This window comes from Marmota marmota, unplaced genomic scaffold (assembly GCF_001458135.2).
Source record: "Marmota marmota marmota unplaced genomic scaffold, marMar, whole genome shotgun sequence".
NCBI lineage: Eukaryota > Metazoa > Chordata > Mammalia > Rodentia > Sciuridae > Marmota > Marmota marmota.
This window is the reverse complement of record NW_025999990.1, coordinates 7728431-7750791: the sequence shown is the minus strand read 5'-3', so window position 1 is coordinate 7750791 and position 22361 is coordinate 7728431. Positions and strand designations below refer to the sequence as shown.

The 22361-nt window shown below is 43.4% G+C and overlaps 1 protein-coding gene across 1 annotated transcript in view; it reads left to right on the top strand.

Annotated features, from left to right (window-relative positions):
* Nucleotides 1–7032: 7032 nt before the first annotated feature.
* The window catches only part of Tnfrsf11a (TNF receptor superfamily member 11a), a gene marked incomplete at its 5' end in the record, with an annotated part of 32567 nt that continues 17238 nt past the window's right edge, over nucleotides 7033–22361 (top strand). Inside the window, 6 exon segments of the mRNA XM_015482179.2 lie at nucleotides 7033–7141; nucleotides 8338–8463; nucleotides 11952–12095; nucleotides 15556–15649; nucleotides 17342–17436; nucleotides 18789–18902. Coding sequence (XP_015337665.2) covers nucleotides 7033–7141; nucleotides 8338–8463; nucleotides 11952–12095; nucleotides 15556–15649; nucleotides 17342–17436; nucleotides 18789–18902 — 682 coding nt within the window.

The window sequence follows — 22361 nt, the reverse complement described above, 5'->3', positions numbered from 1 at the left end:
TGTAAGTGATTTCTACTTAATTCTGCTCAGGTGTGCACATGACTACTCCCCCGCGTCCCGCCGCTCCCCTTGGACTGCAGACCTCACACTGGGGGCACCCCTCACTTCTCCCAGCAACCCACTAGGAAGGTGTTCAGCTTCAAAGTGACGAAGCAGAGCCTTAATATTGGTGGAGTAGTGTCACATGCCAAGGCAGAGTCATTTATACCAATTATCACACCTGATTCTCAGTGCAGGGGATGGGGCACAATTATCAGCCCCATTGTACGGGTGAGGGGACTAAAGATTAGAATTGGCTTTTTGTCTTTCGCCTTTTCGTCCTCAAAGAGTAGAAATGTAGACAGTTTTGTTACAGAAATGCCAAGCATTCTTTTGTCTAGTGCAAACTGGAAGCCCAATTGCAATCACAGACCCAAGTAGAAAAATCGCCCTGCACTGAAGCCCACCCTGCCTGGCCTTTACAGCTGTCTGGCCAGACTTCATTCTGTCCTGGCAGGTCACCTGTATCATGTCCTCTCCTCCAACTGAGCTCTTCTGGGCGCTGTCCTTGTTCACTACAATTCCTATATTGTGTCCGATCCAACTTGACTTTAGTTAGTATTTAATTATGCTTTTTTTTTTTTTCCTGAAGAAAACAATTCTATCTAGTTGGGTGCTGTGGCGCCCAGCTGTAATCACAGTGACTTAGGAGGCTGAGGCAGGAGGATAACAGGTTCAAAGCTAGCCTCAGCAACTTAGCAACTTAGCAAGGCTAGAAGCAACCTAGTGAGACCATGTCTCAAAATAAAAAATAAAAAGGATTGGGGANTGCTTTCCTCTCCATTTCTGTGGCTGTCAGTCCCCCAACCCAACCCCCCCGTATTAAAAGCTGGAAAAGCAGGCGCATCGGCAGGCGCAAGCCTGTGATCCTGGCAGCTGGGGAGGTGGTCCAATGGTTAAGTGCCCTTAGGTTCAATCCCTGGTACAAAAAGAAAAAAAAAGAAAAGAAAACTGCCCTAACTTCTGAGCCACCAATGATCCCTGTATCATTTCTACTCTCTGTTATAGAACCAAGAAGCATGATGTTGGATACATTCTTTCCCTTCACAGACATGACTCTGCATATGCTCAAGAACAGGTAGCTAGAACTGCTCAGTGGGGGAGCGCTCCCTAGCATGCGCAAGGCCCTGGGTTCCATCCCCAGCACCACAAACACCCCCTGCTCCAAAGCTTCAGGAGGGTATCTGGAAACTTCTGCAGGAAAGCTGAAAAGCTCTCCCAGAATTCCCAATGGAAAGGGTGACTCTGTGACTCCCTGATTGCCACATTTGTGAGGGGAGAAACTTAGACCTTCTCTCCGACCTGTCTTCTCAACAGACTGAGAAAAACAACATTCAAAGGAGTGGAGAAAAAACAAGGGCATGGGTTGCAGGTCACCTGGGTCTTTGATGCTACCCTTTGTTGCTTGGCTGTTTGTTTACTTCTAAGGCAAAGTGCCTTGGAGAGCACTGACTTCTTAGCGTGAGACTCTCATGGAAAGGAAGCTACCTTGGTGTTCTGGGGACCCAGGTCACTAGTATTTTTTTTTTTTTTTTGTATTCTCTTCTGGCTGGGGTCAGCTTCAGTAGTGATTTTCTTGAAGGGTTTTTTTCAAGGGTGGCAGGACTATTAAGTAAAGTGCTATTTTCACATTTAATAGTCTCTCTTAACAAAACCACAGAGTTCAAATCTACTGTAACATTCAGAAATTTGATACCATCCTTTCTGAAATTATAGCCAAATTCTCAAATATAGTCATGAGTGATGTCTTATAAAATCTGTGGAAAATCCCTCACTTGTCCTTCTGGGTGAGGTTCTTTCCCTCTTGATTTGACAGAAGAGGCCAAGTCTCTCTGCTTTGTTCTGTGTCAGCATGAATTTTCAGTGGAGCAAGAAAGTAATCTTAGTGTCCAAAATGGCTTTCCCTACAGTCAGGCTCATTAGCAGCATGAAAAATAGATGTTGAAGTCAACCTGCTCTGTAGGACCCTAAGTACAGAGCCACTGGTCCCTGTCGCTCTGATGGCAGAAATCACGTGTTCCCCCTGCGTACGGTTTTTCAGAATGAGCTCCAACATGGCTTTGTGTAGTGAAATAAATCCACAGAGCTTATAAGGAGAATTTAAATTTACAATTGGTCATCTCCCATCCCTCCTAAAGCCTCGCATAGACTGTGGACATGCTTATCTAGAAGATTCTGTCAGCCACTGAGATAAACCGCAGCCTGTATGTCCTGAAACAGTGGTCCCCAAGACACAAAAAGACACTTGAAAGGGAGGCCGAAAAGATCAAATAAATCAACTGCATCATTATCCAACTTTGTAGAAATCTGTAAGGGGGATTTAAATGTGTGGAAGATGTTTGCTATGAACAGACTAATATTCCTCTTTGATTCAGGAACGGTCTATTAGAGAACAAAGGTTATTTGGTGTAAGTTCTGTGAGTCAAATTGATTTTATTTTTAAATTTTTTTTAGTTGTCAATGAACCTTTATTTTATTTATTTATATGCGGTGCTGAGGATCGAATCCAGTGCCTCACACATGCTAGGCAAGCGCTCTGCCACTGAGCTACAACCCCAGCCCTGAGTCAAATTGAATTTTTATAGTTTATTGATCAAAAACTATAGTAAGGCTCTGTCAGTACATGGCTGCTTTGTATAAGACTTCTGATTTTCATGAGTCAACTTATATTTCCTCCAAACACAAGTCCTGGAAGGAGACTTGGTCCCTGCCGGTCTCTGAGTCAGTAATATAAAGAATGGTCTCCCAGGTGGATCCCAGATCAGTTCTCTTCACAGTTATAGAAAGACATGCAAGGTGGGGGAGAGAGGAAAGTAACATTAGGAACACAGCTCAGAGGAAGGTAGAGGGAGGTGTCCCTAAGTAGGCTGTGACGCCTTCTGAATGTTGTATCATGTGACTATATTCCCAAGAGAATAGTTGGTTCTACTTTATTTGCTTCATGAAGACAGCTATGGTTCAGAAGCTTTGACTGTCTCAGAAGGAAACAAGTCCATCGTAAAGAAGAGCCAGAAAAAATTCTAGATAATCACAAATTTGTACATCTCATCTTGGCCATCCAGGGCCTTCTGTTGTACATCTTAGAGAAAGAGGCCACTGCAGGTGGCTGACACCCTCTCCCCAGGAGCTGAACACCTGCAGCCTTCCCTTCCCCTGCTGAGGCCCTTCAGAAGCCTTGGCAGGAACAGGATTTTGTTGGGTTTATCACTTTACTGTGAGGCTCTCAATGATAATAGCCATCACCTGGCAACCAGAGGGAGCTTGGTCTTAGAAGGTGAAGCAGGTCCCAATTCTGGGCAGCTGGAGGGCAGGGCAGGGCTGCTTGAAGGTCTTGGGAGCCTGGGGGCTCTCAACGGAGGCTGGTGGGCAGGGCAGCCAGGGGAGAGAGGGTGGACCTGAAAACTAGAATCCTGTAGGCAAGAGGAGGAGTCTGGCTGTGTGGGGCAGGGACCGTGGGGCAGGGACCCACCCATCTGGCTGAAGAACATCTGTTCATTCACACAAAAAGATGACATCCAGAGGGTGTATCTAGGAGGCCATCTGGACACGAGGAGACCAGCCTCAGGAGATCCCGTGCAGAATAACAGGAAACCAAGCCCAAGCAGGTGGGACTCAGGAGACCATCTGGGACTTGGGAGAAAGGAGAGAGCCAATCTGACCTGCAGCATCCAGGCACAGGTCCCTCAGTGCCCTGGACCCACAGAGACCCGTTGGAGGTTGAGAACCAGTTTCCTAGTTGTCACCAACACAGAATCTGTTATGCAGAGAGCAACAGCGAGCCTGTTTCTGGGACCCGAGCCAGGGATCTGACTGAGGCCAGCCCAGGATGGGCTGCAGATGCTGCACGGGGCTTGGGAGCCTGAAGGTCCTCTAAGAAGGGGTCCTTCTAGAACAGGTCACTAGAGTGCAGGGAAGGAAAGTTGGAGGCAGAGAACCAGGAAGGGAGGGGAGAAGGGACAGTAAAGGCACAGGAGGATGTGTGGCATCATTGAGAGTTCTCCAGATTTTAAAAAATTCTCAAAAATTTATCCCCAAACCACATTTCCTTAAATATATGGATGTACAAATATTGCCTTTTAAGTTGTGTGTGTGCGACTGGTGTGAAGGTTGGAAGGTGTGCCTCAAAGCGCATCGTATAACTAGAGAGCAGAGTAGGTTTCTGCTGAAGCCATTGCTTAAAAGAGATTAAAACCATAATTTTCTGCTTCACCGTCCCAAATTTTCCCAATGCAAAATTTCTGCTGTTCCTTAAAAGATCTGTAACCCTGTAGCTCTGTCAGGTCAACATGCTGGCTTTGGGATGGTGAAAATGTTCTGGAAGTAGAGAACGGTGCCGGTTGAACAATCATGTGAATGTACTAAAACCACTTAATGGCACTTTACTAAATTTGTGGTATGTGAATTATATCTCAGTTTTTATTGTTGTTGCTGTTTTTTGGTGGGGAGAGACATGTCTGGATGTAAAGTCATGGTAAGAAGCTTGGGAGGGAGAAGAGGGTTTGAAGGCATAAAGCTGTATAAAGTCTGTTTGAGCCTTGGGACAGCTGGTCCATCTAGAAAGTAGTGAATCCTCACTTCTGTGGCTCCTGGGTCAGGCGCTGGATGGGTGCATGAATCACAGCCACAATCCCGAAGGTGGAGGAGAAGTGTCCATGTGTTCGGTCAAATGACGTTCAACAGGCACCAGGCCTGGAGCCCAGGACAGAGCCAGTGGCATCTGACACTGCTCCTAAGTGGCCATTCCAGCCCTTTCCCCGAATTCCCCTAAAAAGCACCTTAATGGTGTGTCACAGAGACAGAGTACGTGCACATCACACAGACCCCGCTGTAGATTTCTCCTGGGCCAGAAGCAATTGATAACCTTTGTTGTCTGAAACCTGCCGCCCACGCGCTCATCCTGCTTGCGTGCTACCAGCGTGCACCAGTCCCAGGGCTCACGTCAGGCCTGTCAGACACAGTCCTCATCAGCCACATTCAGTTTTACCATTTCCCTCTGCTTGTCTCTCCCCTGCGAGTGTCCATCGCCATGCTAGGCTGGAGAAGGACGTAGCTCCTACGGGGAACAGCTTCCTGTAAAAGAGAGAGCAGGAGAGAGAGGGGTGATGACCACTTTCGTCATTCTTCCCAGTTCCCTCTGGGCTCTCTGTCACCTGGCGAATGCTTAGAGAGCCTTCAGTATATATCATCTGGTTTCCATGAGGTGTAATAGCCAGGCCCAGGAAGTAAGCCAATTTAGTACCCTCCCGGCACACCTGGCCCCAGTAACCTGTGGGGACCTTATGGACCTCAAAGTCATTGTGTTCCTGCCTCCACTTGCCAGGCCAAGGGAAGTCAAACAGGTCCCTTCCCAAAACCGACTCAACTGGCCTTGGGTTTCCTGGGTTGAGGCTTTCTTTTCTTTTCTTTTCTTTTTTTTTTAAACATTTATTTATTTATGTATCTTTAGTTTTAGGCAGACACATTATTTTGTTTTTATGTGGTGCTGAGGATCGAACCCAGTGCCTCATGCATGCTAGGCGAGTGCTCTACCACGGAGCCACAACCCCAGCTGTGGGTTGATGCTTTCTTTATAAAAATCTTCCTCCCATCATTGAGGTATTTTGAAGATTTATGGCTTCATCCAAGCCATGTCATTTCTGTACTTTCCTTCCAACCTTTCCAACATGCAGATGGTGCCCTCCTTGACCCTGATGGAGCTCTGAGCCTCAACTCTCCTCTCCCCGCACCCTCTGCTGACATGGGGCTACGGACAGAATGATGGTCTCATGTTGTCTCCGACCCCAAAGGCCATTTCAGACCTCGCTGAGTCTGTCTGGACTGTTCACCTAGTCTACAGAGTCTTCCTTGCCCCTTGTGTGACCCCCACCTACCAATTCCAAGAAAGGTGGTGAGAAGGAGGCTTTCCTGCCAAGACCTGCAAGACTCCCTGGGGACTACAGGGGACTTGGCCCTTTTGTTTGTGGCTTTCTTTTGTTTTACTGAGACAGGCAGATTCAGAGATGATTATTTTCATTTGTTTTAGTTAGCTTTTCCATTGCTGTGATTAAATCACTCTGAAGAGGAAAAGTGTGTTTTGGTTCACATAGTATTTGGGTTCCATAGCTCTGGACCAAAGGTGAGGCAAAACATCATGGTAGAAGAGTGTGGCGGAAGAGTGTGGCGGAAGAAAGCAGCTCAGGACATGACAACCAGGAAGCGAAGAGAGAGAGAGAGAGAGAGAGAGAGATCTTCCCAACCAGGGACAAAATATAAACCCCAAAGTCTTGCCCCCAGTGACCCACCTCCTCCAACCACACCCCACCTACCTGCAGTTACCTCCAAGTTAATCCATATCAGTAGACTGATCTACTGATCAGGTTCTAACTCTCATAATCCAATCATTTTACCTCTGAACATTCTTGTATTGTCACACATGAACTTTTGGGGGATACCTCCTATCCAAACAGTAACTATATCAGAATCATACTGTTTTTGACCAGAAAGAAACAGTGGCTCAAAAATGCTTCATTAACCTTATCCAGAGTACTTGAGGCAGCAAGTGGCCAAGGGTTGGGATAACCAGAGGAATTCTTACAACACCTTGCTGTGTCCATTTAAAAAATTCTCTACCTGTTTAACATTTGAAAGCTCAGCCATATTAAACATCTTTTAAAATTCATAAGTAGCTTATAAGACCAAATTTGACATCCCCTGCAATAATCGTATGAAGGGGCCTCATTATGTTCTTGTAGTTTCATGACCAGAATTGACTGACCATCTGACTTCAGAGAATTAGGGCCAGTTTTGTATGTGGCTGTGTAAAGAACCATACCACTGTGAGCATTACTGAAATGTTTTTAAATGTTTAAACAGGTCTCAAGATAGGCTAGATTAGGGAAGTGACATTTTTGGAGGTGACAATACAAGTAGCTTATGGTATTTCTTATGATTCTTTTAGAAGTGCATTTGGCGATTCACTTTTTGTGTTATCCAGAGAGAACTTGTGTGTAATGTCTACCCAATGTCAACTTTTCTTTTCAGGTGACCTTCCAGGTCACTCCTCCATGCACCAGTGACAGGCATTACCAGCATCTTGGGCGGTGCTGCAACAGATGTGAACCAGGTATGCCAGATTCTGGTACATTCCAGCATCTGCCAAAGTGGGTGCTTTTGCTGTTTTCCGTTTTGTTTTGTTTTTCCACCAGATGAAAAAAGGACTTGGATAGACTTTATTCAATAGATAAAATCTCCTTAAAAAAAAAAACTTTCAAAAACTGGTACTCAATTTATATTGAAACACAATTTTCTAGAACACTTTTTCTTGAGAAGGTAAGGTTGACAAAACCATATTTTAGCACTTTATGAGAAAATAATTTTAAATTGTTTTCACAGAAATTTTGTTTGGAATGACCGTACTGGAATTGTCAGTACTGAATCACCCAATCCTTGTTAGACCTTCTCCCATTTACCTGTCGAGGGGCAGACAGGGACTCGATACCACTTTCCCAACTGATCCACCAGAGTGCAGCCAAGCATTTCTACACTCCCAAGGAGCCCCGGGCCACTGGGCCCTCCTTCTTTCATTGTTTTGGGGAGAGGTGGGGAATCACCTCACATTATAACAAGACCCTGTGGATGTTTCAGCTTCAGATATTCCCGGATGTGCATACCCAAGTCCAGTGATTTTTAAGAGTGGGTTCACATGCATGGGTGTTGGTCAAACTGAGTTAACCATGAGCCCACAAGACGTCGACTACCCAGAGGGGAGTTTGAAGATGGGAGCAGGGAGGGGATAACAAAGTTCCTTTTGCTTATACACTTTATTCCAAGTGGGTTCCAGCAACCCTTCGAGTTTTTAGAGCCCAGTTTAAAGCTTTAGTTCTACTCATAGGCAGAGTTATGGGATGCAACATGTGACTAGTCTTACCTTTACATGGATAAGGGACTGCCATGACCACAGCCAACCCAGGAGGGGACCCAAGGAGGCACAGCAAACTTGGGACAGGGTGTTTGAGCAGAGCCCCAGCTACAGTGCTCATGGTGCAGTGTAGCCTCATCCCATGTGTAGCATTATATCAGGGGTCATCTTGGGATCATGAACATTTAGATTACAACAATAGTATGATGCTTTATTTATTTATTTATTTGGTGTTGGGGGCCACACACATGCTAGGTACATGCTCTTTTCTTGAGCTACATACACCCCTGGCCAGTGTGTTCTTTTGTTTTGGTTTTGGTTAATGTGTTTTGGGATGCTGTTTTGTGTTAGGCTGTGATTGTTGGTTTTGATTGGTGCATTTTTCCTCCTTCCAATTTAAGGAAAGTACATGTCTTCCAAATGCACTACTACCTCTGACAGTGTGTGTCTGCCCTGTGGCCCGGATGAATATTTGGATACCTGGAATGAGGAAGATAAATGCTTGCTGCATAAGGTTTGCGATACAGGTGGGTTCGTCACATTGGTATGTCAGTGGCAAGTGTGGAAACCCAGTGTTCATCTCTGTCCTTCAAGTCTCCTCTTCTATATAAGCTTTTTAAGATATAGCCAATGCTATTTCTTTTGAAGGACACAGGAAGAAGTTATGATCGTGGACCCCCAGGAAGATGGGTTTTAGATTTCCAAAGCCCTGGTTAAAGCTCTTCATTGAGAACCCTCATGTTCAGGAATATGTTTATGCTGCATTTAATCATGAACACATTTTACAGGGGACAAAATGTTTTCATGATATTCCCACAGTTGAACCATTGGATTCTCCCTAACCCCTTTGAACCCTGTAAGGTAGCCATGCCTGTCTCATTTTAAAAATGGGGAAACTGAGGCTCGGGTTGAATGACTTCTCCAAACTTAACAGATGAGAAGCAGGACTCAAAACCTGTTTTTGGACTCATAAACCTTTTTCCTACATCATAAATGTTTGATTAGCTCTGGAGCTTGACCTCCTTACCATGCAACTTTAATTTTTTTGCCTCTTTTTTTTTTTTAAAAAAAAGTTATAATTGGTAATAATCAGGATCAAACTATACCTCTCGGGTCTCCTAACCTAAAGGGCCTTTTTTTCTAGTCTGTTTTCATGTGAAGAATCTGTGATTCTCTATTCCCCATGGAGCTTCCAATCTGGATTTGGCTGCTTACACCCCCTCAATGCCATTTAACCTCCTCTTCTGTCCCCCATGTTCCCTGTAAATTGGCTGCTAGATCTTAGAGGTTGATCAGATTCTGATTTGCTTTTTCTTTTGTTGGCAAAACCCTTTCATACATGGTATAGTTCATGTTTATAATATGATATTGGAATCACAAAACGGCAGCTTCTCTCTCCTTTTGTGACATTGCCAGCTGCTGCGGAACCTGGCCCAGATCCCTTTTCTTTAGGGGCTGCAGAAAGGTGGCGTTCTAATTCTGTCCTCCCTTCTTCCTTTATTCATTTCCTTCTCCGTTTTCCTCATCAACTATTTGTTAGTACAGTACATTTAGGAAAGGTGGAACACGTGCATGTAACTTCTTATCACTTTTCAGAATGATGACTCCATCATACAGCTTTCTTCCAGGGATTCGTGTTAATATTATGAACTTGTGAATTTAAACATATTTGAGGTGTTTCACTCCATTGCAGTCACTGTTAATTTTGGTGGTGCTCAAAGTACCCCACCTCTTTGAGGTGGCCCTACGTTTTCTGGTACAACTCCAGGCATGGTCAAGGGCTCTGTTGATTCCAGGCTTACCTTGGACATTTCCTGACAGAGCTGTGAACAGTCATTTCTCCAAGAATTCCTGATTGTTTTTAGTGCGACATTTTATTTAGTGACTTCAGTGCAGTTGCTAGGAATCCATTGCTACCGAGTTAATTCTTATTTACAGTTTTTCCCTGCCATTGGAAAAAAAAAATTTAACAGTACTTTTAAAAACCATAATTTTTCTAATGTGCTAGAGACAGCTGTAGCACTTGGGGTTGGAGAAGGTAACATGGAAACTCCACTGAGCAGAAGCATCTGATCAAGTCTTTTATTTCCCACTGCTTAGTAATGACCTTGACTCACTGCTGTCTCCTGGAAATACAGATTCATTCTGTCTACTGCCAAAATTGATTAAAACCTAAAACTGGGTGCATGAAAATATTTTAATATATTTCAAAATTATTCACCACCCCACAGATTTACATTTTTACAGTTGAGTACAATACTGGGAGTACTTAGAATTTTCCAGAGAGGAGGTATGTGTCCATATATGTTCTCATGTATTATGTACATGTTTCTGCATATTGGCCTTGGTACTGCACGGTGGACCCAAGTGAGTACCAAGTGAGCACAGAAGGCAATGAGAACTTCCCTGGATTCACCACACTTAGGTCTAAAAAGAATGGAAACAGAGTGTCCCCTACTTGCTGGTATAACTTGAGACAAGGAATGGTTTGTTCATCTCTTTTTCCCTGGGAATTCCTATATGTATTCAGGAATATAAAATACAAAGGCCATTTGAAGAATCCAAGTGAGTGGAGTCATACAGGGGTTCCAGGTCTGTTTTAAATAATGTTATATCTTTTTAGTGTGTGTGTGTGTGTGTGTGCACGCGTGGGTGGTACATTGAGTCTCTAGTCAAAGCAGTTATGATCTACAGTCACCATAAACACTGAATGGGTAATCCTGAAACACTGCCCCTGGGGGAAGTATAGGGTTGGGTCCCTGAAACCCACTTTCATCCACTGACCAACGTGCAACCTGGCTTTATGTGTGTTACTGTTTATTTGATGTGTTGTTGACCGTTAGCATTGCACTCATGGCCAACAGCACGTCGCGTGCCATACGGTTATCCAACACATGTGTCTTCTCTGTCAGGCCCGCCACAGCCTTCTGGCACTCAGGAACACTACCCAGAACTTCAGCACTACCTGGGGCCATGTTAAACAGGGAAATCACCAACGAAAAGCACACAAAAATGGGTAAAACGTGGCAGACTGAAAACAGACTCTCATTTCCAGTGTGAGAGCTTCAATGAGAAGGCTGGGCACCCTTCCTCTGACCTCTGCTGGGAACCTGTGTATGGAGTGACTCAGAGATTTACATGGTTCTACGCACATCCACAGATTCCTGCAGAAGTGCTGAGTATTGATTTGGGGGTTACAAATACATTTTAGCAAATAGGTGAATTCACAAGTACAAATCTATAAAGAAGATAGTGTGTGTGTGTGTGTGTGTGTGTGTGTGTGTAGTTTATAACAGATAAATTCCCATGTAACTGTATTCCAGAAAAACTGGAAGGGGCCAGGAGATTTGGAGTAAAAAGACAAGCACTTTTTGTGCTGTGAAAAAAAGAGGAAAATGTGTTAGCTTCCTTTGGGATCAAGACTGATTCCCAAGTATGCCTTCCCACCTGCCTCTGTACTTTCTCCACTTACCTAACCCCCTTTAGGAACTCAGGATGAGTCCTGAATCTCCAGGAACCCTGTTCTCTTGGGTCCAGACTAGCCTTGCTATTAATAATATTGATGATTTTTTTAAAAAATTTTTTATACTAATGGAGCACAACTTTTCATCTCTCTGGTTGTACCTGACCTAGAGTCACCCTTTGTGCAATCACACCCGTACATAGGGTAGGAATGTCCGTCTCATTCCACCAATATTGATGATATTTGAGTGCACTAAAAATCAAGACACTGTGCTCAATCTTGCTAGGAGTCCTAAATCTTGCTATTAACATGAAAACTGACTTTTTAGACAGCTCACAAAACTGGTGGTTATTAGGGAGAGGAAAAGGGGGGGACCTGCTGGCACACAGGAAGTGCTAGGAGGAACTGGGGACTTCCTTAAACCGTGTCCTGATGAATCACTGTAAGCCAGCCAGGCGGCCTGCTGGGGGGTGGCTTGGGCTGGGTGACAGGGGCGGGCGTCAGAGCCTTCCTGCGCTCGGGGGCTGCTGACCTGTCTCTTGTCTCCCGCAGGCAAGGCCCTGGTGGCGGTGGACCCCGGCAACCGCACGGCCCCGCGGCGCTGCGCCTGCACCGCCGGGTACCACTGGAGCCAGGTCTGCGAGTGCTGCCGCCGCAACGCCGAGTGCGCCCCGGGCTTCGGCGCCCAGCACCCCTGTACGGTTGCAGAACGCGCGCACCGCGGCCACTACAGCACCGCTACACCGGGCAAAGGGAGCCCCAGACAGCTCTAACACCTGTCACTAAGGCTCCAGGGAGCCAGGGGAACGGAGGAGCGGGAAGGGAGGGCGGTGCTTTGATCTTCCAGGAGCTGTAGGCGCAGGCAAGACCTGGGAATGGATCCCCAGCTCGGGTTCCCCAAAGAGAATGTGAGCAGCCACTGTGGCACTCCGGTTTGTCCCACATAGGGACAAACAGGATAGCGCAGCGATCCTCCAACATTTTTTTTTTTTAAATTGTGCACATCCTTAGAAGAAATGTAAAACAAACATGTTCCTCTGGGCACGTTTTGAAGTTGACATCTACAATTTTTGTTACAAATTTCAAGAGTGACTTATCAGGGAATTACAACTGCAGTAATGCTTTTTAAAACAGTCCTTGGAATGTAAACAAAATAGCAATTTGATACCCACCATCATCCAATTAAACAGGCACTAGTCTATTTAACTGTTGGGAATTTAAAAGATCCTTTCTTTCCTTGGTAGCCACTCCACCTTCCCTACAGAATTTTATCCTAGTATATTTTTGTGCTTGGAGTACTTACACTAATCACCCTATTATATTCCTTTACACTAAAAATATCGGTGCATATTTAAAAATCTCAATTAAAAAAAAACTATTGGGACAAATTTCTCAGTGTTAAAAACATTCCCTCCACCCCAGACTGATCGTCACCACATTTATTATCATACAATTAGTCAAAAATGAATATGTTTTGCTATACAATAATCATAAAAGTAAATGATTTTTGCTGGGAGCAGTGGCACACATCTGTAATCCCAGTGACTGAGGCCATAGGATCACAAGTTCAAGGCCAGCCTCAGCAATTTAGCAAGACCTTTTCTCAAAATAAAAAATGAAAAGGACTGGGATGTAGCTCAATGGTAAAGCACAGCTGGGTTAAACCCTTAGTATGTGCATATAAAAAAAAAAAAGGCAAAAGCTTTTGAACTTCACAAGTGGGCTTTTTTCCCAATTATATATTCACAGTTGAATATTACTTACTTATTGCTAAAATGCAACAGAATTGAACATCAATTCTGTTTCCACTTTTTGTTGTTTTAGAAAGAAAGACTTATGTTATAGGAGTGTCCACTATCACAAAGTGACATGACCTAAGTTATCCTTAATGATCTATCATTTGAGAACTCAATTGTGTCCTTCACCTTTGTTTAAAGTAAAGAAATAGAGATCCTTTAGACTTATAAAAGTATTTCTTAGAATCATTTGCTTTCCTTGTTTCTAGGAAACACAACAAAGTAGTTTTTTCAAGATGTAACAGATGATTATTTATGACTGTTCATCTGTAACTCAGAGGCACTTTTTTAAAAACCAGAATACTTGCTGGATGCAAGGGTGCACACCCATAATCCCAGAGGCTCCAGAGGCTGAAGTAGGAGGATCAAAATGTCAAAGCCAGCCTCAGCAATTTAACAAGACCCCAAGCAAATTAGCAAGACCCTGTCTCAAAATAAAAAATAAAAAAGGGCTTATCACTGAGTTCAGCTGGCACAGTCAGCCCTTATTTTCAAATAGATTAACTAACCCATGTATACTTTCTCTTAGAAAAAGCCTAATTTTTAAGTTATTAAAATACACCTTCCTATCACAGCTAGTTCCCTAGCCCAGAGCCTTTGCACAAGTTTGTCACCTGCCTGAAACAGGTGCTGCCACCTGCAGGTTCCTGGTCCAAGTTGTCTGCCTTTCACCTTTGGGAATAATGTATATTTGACAGTAGAAAATAGAGGGACCAAAGTGGATGAATGAAAATTTCCTTTCTGCCCCACCTTGCACACATTTAAATTCAGAACGGCTCAACCTGGTCCCCAATTCCCCATTTGTATGACCATACTTTTGTTCTGAATAGATAGGGAAAGACAGATGCTGGATGGGCTACAGAAAATTTTCCATCACCAGTATTTTTACTTTTTTGCTCTGTCCAACATGTCTGAAGCTTGGCACCATGCAGGATTTGGGGTAGATGCAAAGCATGCCTTCCTTTGTAGGTAGGAAAAGCATGATTGTAAGAGGGAGAAGGAAAGAGCAGTCTGCAGGATGCTTCTGGCCTGTCAGTCTTACCAAGTCCAGTGTGTGGGAATTAATACCCTCAAAACTTTATATTCCTGGAAATGCCTTGGGAACCCTCTTTGTTTTTGAGGGATTCTCAGAATCTTCTAGATTGTATTCATCTTTTAATTTGAATTAATTCACATTTGAATTAATGTGACCTACTAGATGTTAACTGGCCTTTGTTGAATCAATATCAAGGCAAATTATATTGCCAAATCCGGGGACAGGTGCTTTGCTTACTGAGCCAAATTGCAGAAGTTAAGAATGTACTTTCTATTTGACTTTGGACAAAGAAAGTTTAATTCCTTATTTTTCATGTTATATTCATGAAAATAAATCACAGAAGTGCTACTAATTTCAAGAGTAATTTGTGGTTTTGGTACCACCAGTTGCCCGATTATGATTTATAGTAGCCACCAAAGGGTCGTCTCGTCATGTGCCAATTGCAGTAAAAGTAATTGAGGAAATCTGAGGCACTTCTCATTTTAATAATGCAGTTTATGAGGACTATGAGTGAGTCAAGTCAAGTTTACTAACAAGGATCAACACCTGCTTTGAGCTCTGTGGATTAAGGAGGGGTCCAAATCCCTCCCACCATTTGTGCTTATAAATAAAGTTTTATTGGAAATTAGCAATACCCATTTGTTTTACATCTTGTCTATGATTGCTTTTGTGCTATGAGTAGTTGCAGCAGAGACCACAAGGGCTCCACTGTGCAGCCCTTTGCAGGAAAAGTTGGACACCAAACTTTTGTTTTAAAAGAGAGACTCACAGGGTTTTGTTTTGTTTTGTTTTAGAAACCTTTTTTGACACTTCAATAATATTTGAACGTTTGAGATTAAGCTTACAAGAAGGGATCAGAACAATAAATTTCCCTTAAAAGCAGTAATAGAATTGACATCCCCTGCAGAAGAAGGCTGGGTTAGCCATCTGTCAGGGCAGAAAGGGGATAGCAGAGGTGCCTGCCTAAAACAGAGCCAGACAACAAAAACAGGAGACACAGGCTCCCCCAGGCCAGGAAACAGCACGGGGGTGTTCAGGATGGTCTTCTGAGCAGTAGAGGCTCAGGACCAGAGTCGCCTGGACCTGGACTTCAGATAGTGGCAGTACTGACCCCTGCCTTTCTGAACACAATTCTGCAGCTCACCCCTGGTATCAGAACTGCTTCCTAGGCCCAAGGAGGGGCTTGGGGGGAGGGGGAGCTAGAGCCATTAGACACCCCATGGCAAGGCCCCGAGGGGAGAAGGGAGCAGGGGGCAGCGGCTCTTCTGGAACATCTGACTGATCTCTAAGTGTCCTTGCTTGTTTCTGTTGGTTTTTGTGACAGTGCAGCTCAACATGGACACGGTGTGCAAGCCTTGCCACGTAGGCTACTTCTCAGATGCCTTTTCTTCCACGGACAAATGCAAACCCTGGACCAAGTAAGTGACCACAAAGGGACCAAAGGAATTTTTAAGTTTTAAACAATCCAACCTCCACTGTCTTGTCAATTCAATGTGGGAAAAATAAACCAGTCAAGCCAATTTTTCATCCGGGTGTGTATTGGCACTTCATGCCACTTTTTAGATTCAATAGTCAGTGACTTATAGCTGCAGTTTCTTTTTTCCTTTTTCTAACCTAGTTTGGTTGAAAATGATTTATAATTTTATAACTTGTGTTTGTGTGTGTGGTGCTGGGGGTTGAACCCAGGGCCTCCAGCATACTCTGCTGGCATTCAACTGAGCCGCACCTCCAGCCCGATTTATGACATTTATTACCATTCACTTATCACCACTGCTTTTCCAAACTTCCCAATATCATCATGGTTTATTCATCCAGAAACTTGTGGGTATGTGTTGTGTGTATACGTATAGAAACTTTCTAGCTATATAAATGTTTCACCTTGAGTTTTTTCACTTATTTTTTTAAGCACTTTCTATATTTATTCACAGTTTGTGTGTGTGTGTGTGTGTGTGTGTGTCTTTATAGCTAAATAGTATTTCTTTCTTGCTCTTTTTTTGGGGGTACCAGGAATTAAATATTGAATCCAGGGGTGCTTAACCACTGAGCCACATCCCCAGCCCTTTTTATATTTTGTTTTGACACAGGGCCTCACCAAGTTGCTCAGGGCCTTGCTAAGTTGCTGAGGCTAGCTTTGAACTCATGATCCTCCTACCTCAGCCTCCTTAGACACTGGATTTACAGGAGTGCACCACCATGCCCAGCTCTGAATAGTGTTTCATCATAGAAATGTACCATAATTTGTTTAATAAATAGAGAATTTCAGTAGGGACTGACAGGGATTTGCACTGTTCTTAGTCTCTTACAGTAATAACTAATTTTGTAATGAATAATCCCATAAATAGTTTAAGAATCTCCTATCCAATATGCTTGGAGCCAGAATTATTTCTGATTTCAGCTATATATATCTACATAATGAGTTTGTCTTGGGGAGGGGATCCAAGTCTAAACACAAACTTCATTTATGTTTGATATATACCTTATACATATAGCCTGGAGGTAATATTTTGCAATATTTTCAATTATTTTTGTGAATAAACCTAAATTTAGTGGTTTGGGATTTTCTCTTTGTGGTGTCATATCAGTGCTCAAAAAATTTTAGATTTTCAAGCAGTTCAGACGGTAGGGATGCTCAATCTGTATATTTAGTGGCACCCTTTTGTGAGTCTGTCTGTAGTGGAATTTCTGGGTCCTGGGTCATTGCATACTTATTGTTGAATACTAATAATCAATATAGTGATTCTTTTACTTTCTCATATATTCTGATTAAATGTTAATTTTCTGATCCATTTATCCAAGTTTTATGTTGAAAAGTGTTTTTCAACTTCAAAAGAGTATTTGTCTAACATTTATCACTGAGCCACAGGAATTGAAGCATTTGGTTGTACTTTATTGTAGCCCCATTTTTGCCCTTGCTGACCATGTCCTCAGGAGTCCTCAGAGATTTGTCCTCCTCCGTGATATTCTACTTCCTTGAGGAAGGTCCTGGGATTTGGAATTGCAGGAAGATGCAAGTCCCCTCCTGAAGGAACTGGCAATCTACCGCAGTAGATTGTTTGGTGTTTTAAACAAGAATATTAAACCAAAGCACTTAACTGCTTTTCCCTCCACAGCTGTACCATCCTTGGAAAGATAGAGGAATATCCCGGAACAGAGAAATCAGACGTGGTTTGCAGTTCTTCCCTGCCATCTAGAAAACCACCGAAGGGTATGCTTGACAGAGTCTGTGGGAGGGTAGACGTGCCCAGCATGGTCAGCTGTCTCGCTCTCTCCAGAATCCCAGGCTGCACGTGCAGTGGTTCAGCTGTCCCTTTTCATTTCATCCTGACCACGGTCAGCTCAATATTTCATTTGTATCAGTATTTCAATTCCAGATATGATTTTTATTTGATTAATGGATTGCAGTGCTGAGACTGAACCCAGGGCTTTGTGCATACCAGGCTACTTGATCATTTTTTTTTACAATGGAATAACTGATAATGTATTAATGTACAAAGAAAAGAAAAGAAAAAGCTGCAAACATAGATGAAAATGCCCAGACATGGAAGGGTGGTGGTGGTCACAGTGAGAGTATCCATGGGGAAACTGGTCATCAACCAGAGGAAACAATTTGTGAGAATCCAGCAGTCATTATTTGTGGAACATTATTTGTGGAATCCATCAATGTTATACAATTTCAAAGACAGACAGAAAGATGCTGGTTACTCTGGGTGAGTGGGTCAGTGTGCCAGTGGGTCTGCACACTGGAAGAGATGGCAGAAGTGGCAAGAAGACCTTTCTACTAAATCAAGAGAATGCCAGCCACAGGGCAATAGAGCTAACAGGTTGTGGCCAAGAAAATCAGAGGTCTAGATTTGACATCCTAGGGAACAGGAGCAGAAGGGCACTAAAGCATCTGGATATGGAGTTACACACTCAGAGGAGAGATTTTTTTAAAAGACCATTTTGAAGATAGCATGAAAATAACTGAGGGAACTAAAGGTTATTCTGAAATGAGAGAAGGAAAGGAAAGGTCATGGTCCAGGAAACCAAAGGTGTGGGATACAGAGGTGCTAGCAATGAGGCGATGGAGGAGGGAGGAATGAAGGAAGTGGAGGCATCCACATTGTATCATAGAGAAATAACAGAAATGCTTCCCAGAGGGGCCGTTGTGTTCTCATAGCCAGCAAAACCCTGGTGCCATGTTGGTATTTGGACAGCAGTGTGATGAGGTCTTCCAGCTGGTCAGTGAGGGGTTCTGGAGGCAAGCAGAGGTGAAGCAGGATGGTGGGTGCATGTGACTAGAGTTGTTCTTAAGAACGTAATCATGGAGACATAGTGATGCGCTGGGGTGGCCTCCAGTGCAGTGAAGCCAGACCAGCAGGGTGGGCGAGGTGGGGAGCCAACCCTTCAGACTGTGAGTGCTCCCTGGCAAATGTAGTCCGGGGTGGGGAGCGTCCTACTTCTGATATCCCAGACCCACATCTTTGATCCTGGGATTAGATTTATAAGGTTTTGTTTTTAAATGTAATAAAATTACATAATCTTTAATGCCATATTTCTCATTTTCTTCCAATGCAGAACCACGGATTTACTTGCCCAGTTTAATTATTCTGCTTCTCTTCATATCTGTGGCCTTAATTGCCATCGTCGTCTTTGGCATTTACCATAGGAAAAAAGGGAAAGCACTAACAGGTATTGTGTCTATGCTGGTGCTTGAGAGATAGTCTTCAAGGAAATAGATACAGTTCTAGGCAAATGCTTTGGAATAGGAGTACATTGTCCACTGACTGTCTATGGGACCTGCTTAAGTAAGTGCCTTGAGATGACTGTACTTAAAGGCAAAACACCCTTTGTATCTTAGTCATTGTTCTCCAGCAAAATAAAATAAAAGCAAAACAAGAAGCCAACATTGTGCCTATTTCTATAAACGCTAACAAGAATATCCCAACATTCAGGAAACTGATGACGAGTGAGCTTGTGTTTAAGCTGTAGAGCATGCAGCAGCACACATGCAGGGGGTTGCTTGCTTTTATCCTGGAATATATCAATTTTCCATGGACCCATGTGAAACAGAATGTGCAGATAAATGGCAGGTAAGGTTTTGATTAGGGTGTTATCTTGAAATGTGAATCTAAAATTATGAAAATGACTTACCTTACATTTAGTCAAAATGAGGTGCTCATTCTTAGAATGGAAAATCAAGTGTTAATTTGGATGGTATCTTGAAACATCACATCATAATTGGCTTTTATTCGACAAAACTGAAAGAATCATTTTTATTCAAGGACTCACATCTCCCCTAGGTTTGCTAAAGATGCTTCTTAGTACTTCCCTGCTCAAATCATTCTCTTCTGGAGCACCTGACATTCCCCCATCCTTTGCACTCCCTATGCTCACCTGTTTACCTCGTCCAATTCTGCTCTCCGTGAACTTCATGGATCCCTGTATGTCTTGCTATTTTTATTACTATTTGCATTGCCTAATATAACACCGGCAGTCAAAATATTAATTAAAAAGCCAGCTGTTAAGCAGAGAGCAGTGTTTGAGTGGGCCCCATCTTTTTAAAGAGGCCATTCATTACTGAGGGAATTAAAGGATATTGTCAAAAAGTGAGGAGAGGAAAGGCCACAGTCCAGGGAAACCAAGGGTTCTTGGTGTAAAGTTTTTAGCAATGAAGTGATGGAGGAGAGATGAAGGAAATGGTAGTCCACACTGTGTCGTAGATAAAATGTCAGAAATGCTGCCCAGGGTGGCCTGGGCAGTGATGCAGTTTTACTTCCTTGACGTCATAGCTGGGGGTTTGGATGATGAGGCCCCATTGTTCAGATGATGAGGACCACTTGAACAGTCGTGTTGAGGCGAGAGGACAGACTTCCTGATATTTTTTTGTTGTTGTGACTTTTAATAACATTTCCCACCCTATCTTATTGAGAAAACAATAGACCTATCAATGACTTAGGGGATTATGATTCTTAGCTTTGTCCTCATCCATTCATTCCACATGTTTATTGGCCACCAAGGACTGGACTGGCGCTGGGCCGCAGTGTGGAGCGCCCCAGACTAGTGCACTCCTGGCGGAGGCAAGGCACATGTTGGGCTCTCAGAGTGAAACTGAAACCGAAAGGGTAGGAGTGGAGCTCCAGGTAGAGGTGGCAGAGGGTCTGTCCAGTCTTGGGGTCAGCCGGGCACCTCAGAGGAGGAAACAGGTGAGCTAAGACCAGAAAGACCAGCTGGAATTTACTAGCCTGAAGGGAATCAAGGAGGAGCCCAAGCACACCCACTGAGAGGACCACGTAAAGGGGAGCATGGTGAGAGGGGGGTGAAAGAGTCACGAAGCTGGAGCAGAAAGTTGGGGACCCGGAGCAAGATGAGCCAGATGCCACAGCCCTTCAGACCTGCTAAGAAGTTCGCTCCTTATTCTTAGCCAAGGACATCAAGGACAACACTCTTGCTTTAGTGTAGAAAACAAATTTGGGGGTGCAGTAAGAGTGGATGCAGGTGCACCATCTTGGAAAGCTGTTGCTGTCCATTTCCCAGGGGAGAGACTTGTGCACAAGTATTATTACTTTTAGTAGTACCCTTTGTGCTTGTCTAAAACTGAGTCCTGCAAGGAAAGAGCTGTGACTGTCATTTTACTTGGGATAATTTTATTTTGATTGAATTTCAAAATTATAGAAAAGAAGGAAGACTAATGGTGGTGATGATAGTGGTAACTGACATGTGTTGGATATTGACTGTGCACCACATGGTTACATGCATTTTTACATGTGCTCAGGGAATCTTCACAAAGCACTACACGAGGCAGGAACTACTGTTTCCCCCTGTGCTGATGAGGAAACTGAGGCCCAGAGAGGTTAAATAAACTGTGCAAGGTCACATAATAGTCTACAGCATAAACGAGATAACATGTATGCTCTGCTTAGCACCATGTGGGCACGTTTCAGGGCTCAGTAGGTATGAGATGATTAGCATCTTTATGAACTGCAGTTATCTTCCACCAAAGGACTGATGACTCCGCTTCAATTTTAATTGCTAATCTAAAATGGAATATTCATTGAGGTGGGATAAAATTTTATCTTTGTATAATATGAATTCATAGTTTTTTTAAAAAAAATTCATGGATCTGACTTTTTAGACTTTATCACTTCTATTTTATAAAAGTTAATGTCAGTGTCCTTTCCATATGCCACAGAACATATTCTGAGAAGCAAGAAGGCATAGTAGAAAAGGGGGACCCATCAGAACTCAGTGAGTCTGATGCTTAGCTCTCTAGCAGGCACCTCCCTTTTACTGTACATATATTTGAGCTCCTAGACATCTTCTTTTTACCTTACCATGCCTCAAAGTCAAAGAAAATGTGTTAAAGGAATGAGAACACCTGTAGACATCACAGCAGCTCTGGGAGCCCAGGTGTGCCCACAGGTATTTAGCAGAACACGAGTGGTTCATGGTTTGCTTTACGCAAGACAGGAAGCTCTGTTTTTAATAGGAGTAAGGTGCCTTTGTAGCCTTTAAAGCAGTTCAATCATTTATATCTTTATTTAATTGTTTATTTTCTTGCATGTATGGTGCTAAAGCTGGAACCCAGGGCCTGTATGCTCCAGGCAAGCCCTCTACCCCTAGCCTATGTGCCCCCAGCCCCAGCTGATTTATTTTTTAAGTGCTTTTACACCCAGGAATGGTCACTGAAACACTTGCAGTGGAGGATGTGTAAAGATAATATTGAACTGACTTGTGATCTTTAATAGTGAGCCACACAAACAGAAAATTATTGCTGACCTCACTTACATATGGACTCATAAAAGAAAAGAACCAAAAGTTCCATCTACAGGAAATGGGGAGTTGTACATCAAGGATACAAAATAGCAGATATGTAGGGTGGACAAATCCAGAGAACAATATTGTATTTAGGATTTTTGTGAAATGAGTCCATATCAGCTCCTGTTACACACACACCCCAAAATGTGTCACTGTGACATGATGGATAAGTTAATTTGCTTCACTCTAGAAACTTTTTTTTTTTGGTAAATATTTTTTAGTTGTAGTTAGACACAATACTTTCATTTTATTTATATATTTTTATGTGGTGCTAAGGATCGAACCCAGGGCCTCGCACGTGCTAGGGGAGCACTCTATCCCTGAGCCACAACC